This window comes from Dermacentor albipictus, chromosome 9 (assembly GCF_038994185.2).
Source record: "Dermacentor albipictus isolate Rhodes 1998 colony chromosome 9, USDA_Dalb.pri_finalv2, whole genome shotgun sequence".
Taxonomy (NCBI): Eukaryota; Metazoa; Arthropoda; class Arachnida; order Ixodida; family Ixodidae; genus Dermacentor; species Dermacentor albipictus.
In genome coordinates, this window is record NC_091829.1 from 71,421,478 (window position 1) to 71,436,190 (window position 14,713).

The following is a 14,713-nucleotide window of genomic DNA, read 5'->3' on the forward strand; positions in this document are numbered from 1 at the left end:
TATGAAAAAAATTTGCTGCTCATAGCAATTTTTTACGTGAATGTTAACTGCCTTCTGTGAGCACCAGCTGTTGCGACAGATGTTGCTGTCGTTGCTGGGCTAGTTCATTCATACCTTTCATAGTGCACTAACACCAGAAACGGTACAGGACGCCTTTTCCTGTCTCTTTGTTACTGCATATCATTTCGCATGCTATTGTAACATGACGTTGTGACAGATCTGCGCCTTCTCTCACCTGTAGGCTTTAAAAAACATGGCAAAAAGAAAGAATATGTGCATAATGCAAGCCATCAACACAATTTGCTAACACCGTCCGTGCGAGGTTGTATTCGCCAGCAGGTCAGCTTGGCGGAACTTGCAACATTTTCAGAAGGCAGTGGCGTCCATTTGCGCATTTCTGATATTTGTTTTATTGCGAATGGAAGTACGAGGGCCAATCGGAAAGTCTTTGGTCCTATATCTTTTAGGCAAATTACGACTGCAAATGCGAAGCCAATGTATCCATTCCCAGTGGTGGACCTTTCTTGTACATCTGCCCGGCCTTATCTACCGGTAGGTCCGCGGCACCGCGCTGCTGTCAGTTGTTAAAGATGGCGGTTGTGCTTCCCACGTGCACGGCGTACGAACCACCAAGTGTGATTCGTTTTCTATGGTGCAAGGGGCGAACGCGCATCGAAATCCACAGGGACGTGCAGTCCACCTATGGGAAAAGGCGTCTCGCTTGGAGAACTGTGAAGTGGTGGTGGTGTGATTTCCCAAGAGGCAGCGAAAACATGCATGACAACGTGCGTTCGGGTGGGGGGGGGGGGGGGTGCGTGCGTCGCCGACTGAAGGCAACATGGTACAGGGGCATCTCAAATTCATGCTGGGATGAGACAAATGTCTGAACCGGTGTGGAGACTATGTGAAAAAGATAGTGTAAGGTACGTAGAATAGTACGTATTCTACGTACCTTACACTTGACAGTCGTTCGCCACGACTGTCATGTTCACCGAAACGATGTGAAAAGGATAGTGTAAGGTACGTAGAATAGTACGTATATTTTTAATTACCTGCATGTACCCTATTTTGGCTGATAAAAAAGTGGGCGCAACGACTTTCAGATTGATCTTTTTTTCACCGACGTTGACTTTAACGACAGACATTTTCTTCAATGGCGGTCGCGCGTAGAGAAAAAGCTTGTGGTCCTTCAGCGAAAGTGGAGTGTAAATGTTGCACATCATTCCTGCCTTACACGGGAGAATGTTTCCGTAGCGATTCTTGGATTTGTTTTCAGCCTTTTTCGCGACCTCCCACGGATGAAGTTGTCCCTTCGGCGTGGTCTGTAACAAAAAAAAAAGAAAGAATGTGGCCAAGTGTTACAATATTTCGCATCAGACAAATATATGTTGGTACAATGTGCCAAGAAATTCGGACTAATAAAATCAAAAGTGAGTCTTGTTCATAATTTTTAAGGCAGCACGCATCTGTAGCATCACTGGGCGAGTTAAACTGGGTAAGCTCTAAAGCTATTTGAATGACAGCAGTAACTTACGTACTTACCCAACGCACTAACGTACGTTAGGGCACGTTTTTGATGCTTCTTTACCTAGCACAAAGCGTAGTAATAAAGTAAAACTTTAGAGGCTTTATCACAGTGCACTGGAACGCTAGCTCGCATGTCAGTAAGTAGAAAATGCATGGCAGCATCCTCACCATGTACTCTTCTTTGAGCGCGCCATTTCCTTGACCTTGGATGACGTGCTCCTGGAGCCTCTTCACGGGCACCGGCTTCGACGGAAGCCCCCCGTTCGCCACGACTGTCATGTTCACCGAGTCGCTGCTCTCCATGTTCAGCGTCATGCGCGACTCCGACATGCTGTTCTCGTCCACTGAAACAGACGGCAATGCGTGAGTGCCCAATGCGCAAGCGCCGCCTCAGAAGCGTCGATTCTTGTAACGTTCGAGCAGCGTTAGCTTCAGTGTGTTGCCTGGTTCTTAAGTTATCACTGACACGAAGCGCTCAGGCGACGATAAAGAACCAAGCGACGCCATAGTTAGCCGATATTTGAATTTGCTCTGCACAAGCAAACTGAAACTTTTCTTCTTCCCCGTGTGCAAGAGGGAAAAGTCGAAGTTTTCTTTCTCGCTAACGTCCAATTACCGTTATCCTTACGTTCGTTGCATTGTACTTGACTCTTTGTGTGCGTAGGCTGGTTGCGTGTTGTCATGCTATACGCTCTTCCGGGCAGGAAGATGCCGTCCGTGCTTTTCATGCTTACTTCTGGAAACCATGAGGTGAATTGATCGGGATTTGATACTCTAGTAATCTGTTCATTGCAAACCAGGGTAGATAAAAAGGTAAAAGTAGGGCGATTTACTGCATGGAATGAAGAAACAAAAAGTACGGGAGAGGTATAACGACATAAAGGAGTGCATCGTTTTCCGATTTCACTTAGAGAAATACAGGTGCACATCAAAAACTACTGAATGCAAATAATAATATTTTGCATTAGCGACCTTTGCGGAACTTTAAAAATCGGCATGACTGATCCTATATCTCAGTACACAAGAGCAAGGTATAGCTGCGCACACGTCACTGTAACGTTGCCAACCCAAGTGCATTGGTGGGCTTAAGTTTTTCGTAAATGGCATCATAAAAGAGTACCCCTCGACGTTTTCACGAAATGCTGTTTTCCTTCGTGTTGCTAAGGGTTAATACGAAAATAAAAATTCGGCGGATTCCATGCATATGTTCGAATCGGTGCTAAGAGAAGCAGTTATAAAGTTTACGCAAATGGTAAAGCAAACGTTATGCTAGCCTAATGCTAAACACACTAATAATTGTGCGAAATCGTGCAAGAGCGATGTAATTGTCGTTTGCCTGCAACGCTATGCACGCAAATGCAATGCAATGCTTATACCAACGTAACCCCGTTGCGCAAATGTAACACAATGGCGCAAATGTCGACGTTTCCTACAACATGTCGTGGCTCATTGCGACTTGCGAATTATGCAACTGTGGGATGTCACGAAGGTACGCTTCGTAACTAACGCATCACTGTGTCCCTGTTTTAGCAGTCGTAAGTCACTGAACCATCTACATGGTTTGTTGACTTAACTGATGCATTTAATTCTCAGATTTCGAACGTTAACCTTACATCTGCATCAGTTAGTAACGTTTTCTTCTGCGTAATCGACGATACTGACAGACACCTCCTAGGATGTTGCTTAGATTAAGACGGCCAGCACCAGCCTAATGATTCTCAGCCGGCTGGACTAAAGAGATCCTTTTTAAGAAGCGAATATTCTTGGACATCTGGCACATATGATGGTCGTCCAGAAAGCAGCGACGGAATTGCTCCAATTTTTCAACTCAACACACTTCTGTAAGCGCTTGATAAACTCAGTGTGCGCCTTCGTATCTGCAAGTCCCTAACAGCCTTCCTTCTACCTTCTTTCTCCCCTCTTTTCATCCGAATGTGCCCTTCCCCATTCTGCGTGCAAAAGCTGACATGCGCTAGCCTAAACTCATAGCGTTTCTCGTCTCTCTCTCTCTCTTTCTATATATATATATATATATATATATATATACATATATATATATATATATATATATATATATATATATATATATATATATATATATATATATATATATATATATATATAGCCTGCATTACAACGGTCAAAGAAGTATCACGCTAAAAAGTGTCAATAAAAATTTACGAAAAGCGCTAATAATGTCGTGGAAGCGCATTAAGACAAAATAATTGAAGGTTGAAGTTGGTATGAGTCCCTTACCATGTCCATGTCCCACCAGGCGTTGTGTTTACTCAATTCTTTTACGTCTAACTTTCAATATTGCCACTTTATTCCCCACACTTGCATCGTGACCCCCGTTCAATCATTGAACAAATATTCACTTATTTACGTCTTTTATATATTTCAAATCTGAATAATGCACACAAATGAAGAAATAAATGTTTCAAGGAAACAAGACCACATTGCGGGAGCATTAAATAATTCACTCTCGTTTCTTTTCAACTTTTATATGGGTGCTCGGTGTCCGGTCATAGCACGGTGCTATGTATTTATTTATTTGTTTGTTTATTAAAGCAAAGCCTTCTTTAGACACTCTAACGGTTTCGACGTGGTTTCTGCGTGCTGCTGGATTGGTTATATACGTCCAGTTTTCCGTTAAGAGCCCGCTGTGCTGTATGGATACCTTTGAGTGGAAGTTTTACGTTCTCGTCAGCCCTCTCTTAACGAAAAAGCGTTTTTACGAAACTAATAACTCGGTTTATTTAGTTTCCTTTGATTTGTCTTTGGGTATGCGCCCCAGGGTGTGTGCTCATTCTTGTGCAATGCTCCATGATTGGTATGCTCCAATCTGACTCAAGAGATAAAGGTACTGAACTGTAGGTGTATAAGTGCATAAACCTGTCATCACTAATATGCCCTCGACAAGCAGCCTGCACCTGACAACTGTGCATCCGGCTGGTTTGACGTTTTGCATGTAGGCATAGATCCCGAGCCGTGCAGTGCATGAGCATGATTACAGGAGACTAAAGTTGTGATTTTCGTGGTGGATAAACATAAACACTGCATAAGATTGTACGTTCCACATTGGATGGAGGTTAGCACAGTTGCACGCATCGGGTTAGTTGTATAACATTTAATTATCCGCTTCACATCCTGTTTGCTTCACATAGATTTCTACATGGCCGTCGAATCTGCATCTGTTCTACAATAAATATTAGTTTAGTTATTTCATTTTATCTTTTTTGCCACCTTCTTATGCCCCTGTGGCTAAGGTGCCTTCACTGACAAATAGCTCATTGATTGATTGATTCATTCATTCATTAACCCATTCGTTAGTTCATTCGTTCACTCGGTCGTCCTCTCACTGATTCATTGATTTTTATTCCTGAGATTCCACATTTGCAGAAAAGCCTCGCTTTAATTTAACGATCGGAGAAGACTTACACTTGGAAAGTCTGGAGAGGCGCTCTTTGATGCTGCGCTTAGTGGGGCTCTTGGAGCGGTAAGCAACAGCTTGGCGCTTCCTGCAGGATTAGAGAAGAACGCTTTAAGAATGTCCGGTTGGGAACAAGCGAGAACACACGAGGATACTTTTATGCGGGCGTGCGGTGGATCTTTCTTCAATATTAGCGGGGAAACAATTATTTCACTTGAAATACAAGGAGGTACGACTAGGTTCACATGAAAAAATAGGTTTAAAAAAGTGATCACTAAACGCTTGAACGAAGGTAGGAGTAAGCTACAATTCTGTAGTTCGCCTGTAAGGTGAGACGCGCTCTGTCTCATCCCCTGTCGTGTGATGCTATATTTAAGAGCAGCCACCATGCCCTAAACAAAGTAATCGTTTTGTTAATTTATTCCGTCTAATGTTATGTATGAATCCTGGTGCTGCTGCCACAAAACAAAAAGAAATATATAGACTATACCCCAGACCTGCCATCAGTGATCGAATACACCGGAGTGATGACTTTTTTTTTTTTCGAGCTGCGGCTCATACAGACAATGTGTTCCGCAATGACTCCTAAGGTATGTCTATTTGTTCGACTGAACTGAATGTTCTCCGCCATAGATCGCGAGATGAAGTTTAGATTAAAACACTGAAATGGACAGAATTAAAGCTGATGTGCGATACAGCCTTTGTTAAATCGATGGACTTACACATTGCATGAGATGTTGGATTTCAGTGGTGAGAACTGTGTGAATTATTAACCTTAATTCCGTTGAAGCTATAGTGACCTTCATGGACTTGCCCTTGCGTTATGCTGCTACTTAGACGTCAATGGTACTTGGTGAACGCGTTACCCAGCCGTGAACCCCTTAACCATTATTAAGCGGCTGTGCGACTGCTCTTCAAGAAATCTGTCGAACAAGAGATATGTCGAACGACTGTGCTATATCTCAAATATTCTGAAAAGAGGTTTCGCCATTCTTTTTCCGGGAAGCAAGAAGTACGTGATTGTCTCCGGAACCCAAATGAGTTAGGAGGAAGCAACAATCTCAGGTACGATGCGGTACCACTCGGTAGGTTGAGACATTTTTATTTTATTTATTTTATTTTATTTGACCCTTTGTAGGAAGCAAACACAAGTGCTGGCAGAGGTGATGTACAGATACTTTTACCAGCTCTGTATAGCTTGCGAATTTATGCCACTGTATTTTTTTTCTAATCTGCGTTTTTTTTTACATTTCTATCAATTTCTATATTTTATGTCAGAGAAGAGCAGTGGGTGCCGTTTACAAGCACTAACATCTATTGAAATGCTGCTTATAAAAATGCTTTCTAGTGAAGAAGAGTTGTTCTGTTGAAGAATGCTTACCGAATATAGTAAAACGTCAACGCAATTGCTGCAATCACGAGGATGAGGAGCACAAGGACGGCTCCGATGACGACGCCAGCACCAGCAGCACTGCTACCACCATTCACTGCGGCAAGCAATCGCAATAAATGCGTTAATTTCGGCAGCACATCAGGTCCGTCCGTTTTTCTTTAAGCACTGACTGCCCAAGTTGTCACATATTTGTTGCTTTGGTAACTGCCAAAAAAAGTGCTTACCAATGACGGGGGCTGTTAGACTGTAGCCGTATAGTACTTCCTGCGAAAAAAAAATGCCGCAAAAGTCTTCAAACACTACATGCCATAAACCCAAGCGCTTGCATAAATAATTTATTGAACACTTTCTCTCCTAACGACAAACTAAGCACACAATTCACATCTGGGTGAGAGGAAACGGAGTTGGTAGCACTTAGCCCTCCTGGGACTTTGACTAAGAAGGTAGGAAGAAGATTCGACATCCAGTTGAAGTTGATCAAAGTTAATCTAGAGTGAGTTTCGGGTGTGAAATTGGCGGGGCCACTGCGTATTGCACTTTATCGTGCCACCCCTCAGCTTCGGAGAGTAGCAGACGCGTTGGAGTGCTTTATGTTTTCACTCCACTGTCTTCGAAGTCAGCATACATGTTAAACTGCGCTGTCTTGAAAATCGTCCCAGGAAGAAGACAAGACAGATACTTAATGCGGAAAAGTTAGTGTAAATCACTAGGAAGGACATGATCTTCAAAATACATTTCGAATAAGTCTATTTCCTTCTATTGAATACTCACAGTCATTTCGCACAGCTCGACATTCTAAAGCTTTATCTCTATGACGCCACCAAGCACCAGCACCAGCAAGTGAGTTGCGTTGAGCGCCATTCAGGGAAACACATGGGAGCGTAGCATGCGCAGTTTTTCCCAGCACAGGTATGGTGGTTCGTATGCTGGCCCGTTCCTACGTACCTGACAAGTGCACTGTCATAGATTCAGGTGGCACCCGCAGCTCTAGCAAAGAGTCACACACCAGAGTGTACCTTTTAATGAAGCACCACACTGTACACGGCGGAATTCTGGAGTCGGAAGGTTCGTACACCAGATTCCGTCAGCAAAATTTCCATTGCCTTCGCTAGGTTACTCAACAAGACTGTTGAATCTTAACCTTGGTACCGTCGAAATATTTCCACTGGCATTCTGTCGCGTGTCTCATCAATGACAATAAATATTGCTTTTGTATTTTTTTTACCGCCGTGGTCCCAGTATTTTAAGGTGAAAAACTTCAAGTGCGTATTAGCGCGTCATAGTTTTCCTGACAGGCAAGCGAGTCGATAGTGTTACAAAAAGAACGTGCACGCAAGATTGAGGACGAATATGTTGGGAAAAGGGACAAAAACCAATGGCTGTTATTTTGTTTATTTTAGATGAGTGTTATAAAGATTGCACATTCTGTCGGTTTCATAATTTCGTATTACCTAAACGCGGTTTCAAAATTACAGTCAATATTTTGCCGGATTACTCCGAGTAATTTTCTCACCAGGCGTCGATGAAAAAATGTGTGAAGCTGCAAAGGCAAGCAAAATTTCCAACTGTTCAAATCATGGGACAGGTTGTGCGAACCTCCAGTAAGGAAACTTCGTGTCCTTTTTATGCAATTTGAGGTTGACAGTAGTACTTTTTTAAGGTACACTGCTTTTAACGCCGGCAAATAATTTGAGGATTAAATGTACCGAAATAGAGGAGGCCTGACTCAGGAGATGAATACAGCAGAAGTTCAACGAAAGTGTTCTGGCACAATATACTATTACGATTTATAAATTTACCTACGCATGCGAGAATAATATAATGAAACCATCTTTTGATCATGGCAGGTCACAGAGACACGTATATACACAGCCCATGTGTGAACACCTAGTTTCATTTGTCTATTTCGCCCGACGAGCACAACTTCCGAGATTTAATGGTGTTTCATAAGAAGGGCAAGCTATACAGTTCAATGTTGCACGAAATAAAAAGCGGAATGTTGGACAGATTTCCGGCATGATCTAACTTAATAGCTCTAGGCGTGAGCTTTAGATTTCGCCTTGCATAAAGCAAACGATACCAGTGGCGTACCGGATATATAGCTGTTTTTGTTATCTTGATTTACCTTTCGAGCTTATGTGCCTCTTTATTTTCTCCCTAATGTTCGCTTGTTAAACTTACGTCGGTTTGTGCAATTTCACATCCGAAAGATGTAAATTATCTCAGGTTGACGTAGTCCCTCGTTTCGTGATGGTGCTTCCTCGCCAAGCTGCTTTGAAACCTAAATGGATCTAGAACTCACCCCAGAAAAGTTACTCTCGGCAAGCAGGCCAAAGCGATACGGCGTGGAATCAGTGAGCGGTGGATTTTCAAAGCCACCGATGACACTGCCAGCGCCGACGACGAAGTCCGCCGCTTCTTTCAATTGGTCGGGCGTCAGGTGTGCCGCCACGTAGTAGCCAAGGCTCATGTCTTGCGCGCTGCTGTAGTTGACCAGTTTCACGGGGCGAGGGATGGCTTCACCTTCGCGAAGTACGACTAGGTAGTAACCCCTGCACCGTGAATGTAAGGAAGCATGGGGAAATGCAATCAGGAAAGTTTGTTGAGGTAATGGAAACAACAGCATAATCCTGATAAAAGAAACATCCTGATAATTTTAGCCAAAATATATCGCGTTTACTTGCAGTAGCCGCGGAGATGCTTGGTAACACGAGCGGTTCTTCTTTACGGACCACTGGATTTCTCTTTCAAATTTGAGGTCATGTTACGCGCAATAAAACCATATAAGATAAATTTTTCGGGAATGATGTTCGTCTTAAATCTGCAGACAAACTATTTTTTTTTTCGGAGGGAAAATTGGGGCGGAAACTGAGCGCCTCGGAAAAAAGTGTCCCCATAATGTTACATACGTGAACAAAAGTGTAAAATAAGATATAGTTACAACCCAGACCAGCCTATCACGTTGTGTGCTGCAGACAGTGAGAATGCACATAACAAGAGCATTTTGGAAACCACTGCAAAAGAAAACTAAAGAAAAAGAACCGGGTAAATCCTTTCAGCGCCCTTCCAGGAGTCTGAACACTACTGCGAGAAGTGCGCAAGCACGCTACAAGGTATTGGAGCTGCAGAGCAGTGGTTATCATTGGACGCGCGTCTAATCCACCAAAGTTGCGTAGCTAGTGCAAGATTTTATTACGATTGCAATTATACGTACTTTGCGGTGCTGCTCATCGTACCAGCTTTCTGAGACCGCCCTCAGCGCCACGTAAAGAAAAGAAACCAAGCTATCACTTTCAATGCTTCCCTTTCCGGTGAAATTGCCAATTGCGTTAGGACACTGACATTCAGTGAGAAACTTGTTATGGTGGGACCTATCTCTGTAGAGTGAGCGTTTAGTATAGATATACGTATACGCTGTTTCTTTGTATTCAGAACATTCTTATTCTACCAGACTTACGTGATGGGTCCCTTCATGAAGTGCACCGGGTAGAGCACGATGCTAACTGTGTTGTTCACGATTGCACCAACCCTGGGCTCAACCTGAACTTCAGGCGCTGCAAAACAAACAAACAAAAAAAAACAAAAAAAGAAACAAAAGAAAGTACTTTATTGCATTTGTTCATCAACATTTTATTCTAGGCGTCGTCTTCAAGTTCTACAGGCAATGTTTATACTTGAAATTAAGATCTGAGACGTCAGTTTACCGCATGTGAGCAGAGTGACCTGTAATTTTCTTATGTGGCATCAAACATCTGTATAACATGATGCAGTTCATGCAGAAGGATTCGTCTTGTACGCTTAACAAAGCATTATAAAGTAGTTGAGAAATCACGGTTTGAGCAGCGGACACAGACTGTTATTTTGAGGAAACTTAAATAGAAGTACTGCCTATATGAGGTTTATATGCTGTCTAAACTGTCCTTCCTCTACAGCTAACCTCTACTACAACAAAGCACAAAAGCATGAAAAATTGTGCAGGTGCCACATATTGTGAGAATCAATGAAATACCAAGCATTTTTATAGGTAATTCACTATATAGCGTCGTTTGGATTTCCTGCATAGCATTACCAGATGCACAAACATTATTATGCAGTTTTAGTTTAGCGTGTTTAGCGTAATCGTGGGCTGGAGTAGCGGCACCAAAATGCACATCCGTAGAATGCTAAACGATGCAAACCGTTTGGCGTACGCACGCTATTTCTCAGATTTAGCGTTACCGTATTTACGTGGTTTACGTACTTTACGTAAAACATGGCTGCCGTTCCGGCCGCATGCTTCGAATTGTCCTTGTCAATGAATTTGATGTTGTTTTTGTAGAATTTACTTCGTTCGTAGGAATTGACTGTGCAGACGGTTTTCTGTTAGTATGAGGCAACTTCGACGAGCTAGTATTATGGATAACCTCGAAGAGTTTTCGAGGTCGCTACTCGTTTGGAACGCTTCCGAGCCTAACGAGAGAAATGAATGGATGGATGAATGAATGAATGAATGAATGAATGAATGAATGAATGAATGAATGAATGAATGAATGGATTGATGGATGGATGGATGGATTGATGGATGGATGGATGAATGAATGAATTAATGAATGGATGAATGAATGAACGAACGAATGAATGAATGAATGAATGAATGAATGAATGAATGAATTCTATGAGTGCCCGCTTTGACAAAGATATTTAAAAAGAAAAAATAAACGCATGAAGGATAAAGAGAACTCCCAGCATAAAGCATTTTTAGCCCCTATTGCGAACTTTGTTTTTTGTACGCCTCCATTGTTTGCGATCTCCCTACTTTTCTGCCACCAAATTACCACTCGCCTCTTACTAGTCGAATCTCGCCTCTTTCTCTGGAATCTCGGAGAAACCTCCTCCGAGATGCCAGTGCAACCTTTCGATGAAGTCAGGAGATAGGCGGGACGACAGCATATGGCCTCTGAGAGCTAAAGATTTCGGAGGCTATGGTAGTAAACAGCTTGTACTGCTTGTACTGTTTCGCCGCAGATCGGCAAACGTGGAAAGTGCAAATGCAATGCGCCCCCTGGATTCCATTGCGGTGCCTTTGGCACTTTCGGGACGCACACACGGATAGAATCACTTAGGTGCACTACGTATGCGAAATTGAAAGCGTACTGAAATAGCGTTTGACATGTGAACTATGCTGTCACGTTATACTAAAATTCGCTTGCTTCACAGTTCGTGTGTGCAACGGTAATGCTGTTTCCCTTAAGCCTAGCTGCTATTGCGATAACAACAAACTAAAGCTGTCTATTGCCTAAAGCGAGCAGATGTGTGTGTGACGCTAGCATGAGTGGGACGACAGAAGCGCAGGACGATGATAGCGTGGCCAAAATTGCGGTAGTACGATCACTGATTTATTGCACTTCGGCGAAGTTGCAACCGGTTATGTTACCACCTGGGCCGCTTGTGATGTCCGAGTGGGGGGGGGGGGAGGGGCAGGAATTAGCATTTATAAGTGACACGTCGTCATGTGGTAGGAAGCACGTAGAAGACAGCGGTAAGGTTGACCATTATTCGCGTGTACTATTCTGGCGTCCGTAGAGTGCACGCATGTGCCCTCGCTTTCTTTTAAAGGAAATGTTTCCTACGCTACCTCACATCCGTGTCCGTCGTCTTAAAGTGCTAGATTTAGTTCTAGAAGTCCTAGTTCGATCCTTCTATCTGGCGCGCACAAAAAAAAAAGAATATGTCAAACAAGGCGAAACAGGAACTTCCCGCAAAGTGTCTTGGATGAGGCAACAAATGCTTCGCGTACAAACGCATTTCAAATATTCGGTGCTCTTTACGCACTTACAAACGGTTTTCTTTTGGTGTCTACAGATATTCCGTAGAGAAAACATGCAAGGCTATACGTTCTCGGGCCGCCATACACTCTATGCAAGCCTCACAAAAACTTTTTTTTTACTTTCTACAGACTGTCTGGGTAACTATTTGTAGGATACCATGCAGTGTTCCTGCTCTATTATACTTTGTGAAACGTCAAAGCGAATATCGAAATTCATGAGGCTCTCTACGCGGCTTGCCTGTGTAGTGTTGTTGCTTTGTTCAACGTACTACGGCTTGCACCCACCCCGATGGCTCATCGGTTATGGCGTGGCGTTGGTGAGCGCGATGTAGCGGGTGTGACCCTAGGCCGCGGCAGCTGCATTTTACCGCGATAGCGTTAAGGAGCTCGTGTCGAAGAAAAACCGGTGTCGTCGGCGTCGGTGTTGGCGGCGTTGGCCGTGAGCGATAAATCCCAGCAGGCACTTCATGAATAAAAAACAACTTACAAGATGGGCTGGGTGGGGATCGAACTAGGGTCTCCGGAGTGTGAGACGGAGGCACTACCACTGAGCCACGAGTTCGATGCCTCAAAGCGGTACAAAAGCGCGTCTAGTGAATGCGGTGTTGCCTTGGAAACGAGCTGTTTCTAAGGCTCAGGCGTGCGTTGCTTGGTCAGGCACACATTTCGTTGCCGCGCCGAACGCTGCGTTGCTCGACGCTCACCGCATCCGATGCGGGGCGCGTAGTCTCTGCGCCGTAGCCCCTTGTCTTACATCCCTTTTGATGGAGGCGAAATGAGGGCAGTGAAACGCCCACTACGGCTCGTTTCCCGTGTGGTACGTTCGACAAGGCGCCAGAAAGGTTGACGTCATAGAGAGACAGAGAAAGCTCTGATTGTATCGCGGACCACACTGTCACGCATTCCTCTAGAAATGTACACTGCTACCGAGGCTTCAGACTTCGCAAAGTGTGCCTTAGACCATTATGGCGAACCGGGCGACAAGGTCTGCCACTTCGTTCTCGTAAAGCAAGAGGCCGGCGCACAGCGCCGGAGTGAGAAAAAAGTTGCAAGAAAATAGCGCGTGTTACCATTACAAATGAATAGCTGAATACTTGCTAAGTGGTTGCAAACAAGCTTCACATTGGGTATTGTGCGTAAGTTACAGTGGCCACTTTCACCTAATCTCAGTTTCACGGTGGTAGGAAAGGTTAGCATGCACGTATACAGCATACCATTGCTTTTGTTTTTACATTTCAAGACAGGTAGCATGCAAAAACAGTTCCCGCAATATGGTTAAACTTAATTGACCCATCGACATAAAAAACTTGACATGGTCAATAAACAATAGCAGCGTTTCTTGAAAACACCAAATTTTTAATCTTTCATGAATACTGTTTACAGCGCGTTGGGTCGCCATTAATTTTTGTTTTTTACTTTTTATAATTGCAACCTTCAAACGCTGTTGCCAGGGTCCTAAAGGGGCAATATCAGACTGTGAGACGCATATTACACTTGCTCGAAAATAAAAAAAGAAAGCAACCCGGTACACTCGTGAACAAAAATATGCGGAGCAGTGGTCTCGTAAAAAAAAAAAAATCCTCGAAGCCTTAATGTCTAACGTGAAAGGGAGGATCGCTAATGAAGTTTCCCATTGTTAGCATTTCACTGAATTTATCAGTTATTACACGCTGCAGGGAAATACAATGTTTTGTTACCGAACCCTTGGTTATATTGATCGGAAATATATCTGTTCGTTGCTAGTCTTGACTACTGAAATCTAGCGTTTTTTTTTCTTCGTTTGTTTTTCTTCGCATGCTCTACTACGAGACGACTACAAGTGCCCACTCTAGTGCCGAAACCTTGGGAAACCGTTCGCAGTCGTACTCACTCGAAGCTTTTGTGCTGAAGTTGTCGCAGATTGCGTTTCCGAATCCAGCACTGGTTCTCGCCTGAACACAGACCAGGTACGTGGACCCCGGGAAAAGACCTCGCAGGTAAAACTCGGGTGACTTCGAGCTGTTCAGCAAGACTGACTTGGGGAACCACGATTTGGCCAGCATTGTATTGAATGTGTGCGATAGAGATGAGTTCAACTGGAAAGGAAACAAATAAATTTCTGAGTACCGTCGCAAATTCCAAACGTTTCAGCCGCTTCTCTACTGCAGCTGAGAATAGGCCTAGCACTGCGGGAGCACTTTGCAATGAAAAAGAAAAACCTGCAATGTCACATGAGGCAGCATCGAAGAATGTTAAGTTGCCTAAACCTACAGATACTTATTTTGTAATAATCATTTCAAAGGTTGTTTTACAGTGAAGCTGTATGTGACTACGACACGAGATTATTTGCGTTGGTCGAGAGGAAACTATCAATACTGCATATCCCCCTAAGCAAGCAAAAAAAAAAAAACTAAATAATGGGGTTTTACGTGCCAAAACCACGTTCCTATTATGAGGCCCGCCATAGTAGCGGGACTCCGGAAATTTGGACCACCTAGGGTTCTTTAACGTGCACCTAAATCTAAGTGCACGGGTGTTTTCGCATTTCGGACCCATCGAAATGCGGCTGCCGTGA

The 14,713-nt window shown here is 43.6% G+C and overlaps 1 protein-coding gene across 1 annotated transcript in view; it reads right to left on the minus strand.

The window, feature by feature from the left end:
- The window catches only part of LOC135908553 (receptor-type tyrosine-protein phosphatase kappa-like), a 127,632-nt gene that overhangs the window by 26,598 nt on the left and 86,321 nt on the right, over positions 1 to 14,713 (minus strand). Inside the window, exons 21-28 of the mRNA XM_065440334.1 lie at positions 14,030 to 14,234; positions 9,811 to 9,907; positions 8,656 to 8,905; positions 6,578 to 6,617; positions 6,342 to 6,447; positions 4,969 to 5,048; positions 1,696 to 1,871; positions 1,235 to 1,322 (exon numbers count right to left, since the gene is read on the minus strand). Of these exons, the coding sequence (XP_065296406.1) occupies positions 1,235 to 1,322; positions 1,696 to 1,871; positions 4,969 to 5,048; positions 6,342 to 6,447; positions 6,578 to 6,617; positions 8,656 to 8,905; positions 9,811 to 9,907; positions 14,030 to 14,234 (1,042 nt within the window). The remainder of the gene's footprint in view (positions 1 to 1,234; positions 1,323 to 1,695; positions 1,872 to 4,968; positions 5,049 to 6,341; positions 6,448 to 6,577; positions 6,618 to 8,655; positions 8,906 to 9,810; positions 9,908 to 14,029; positions 14,235 to 14,713) is intronic.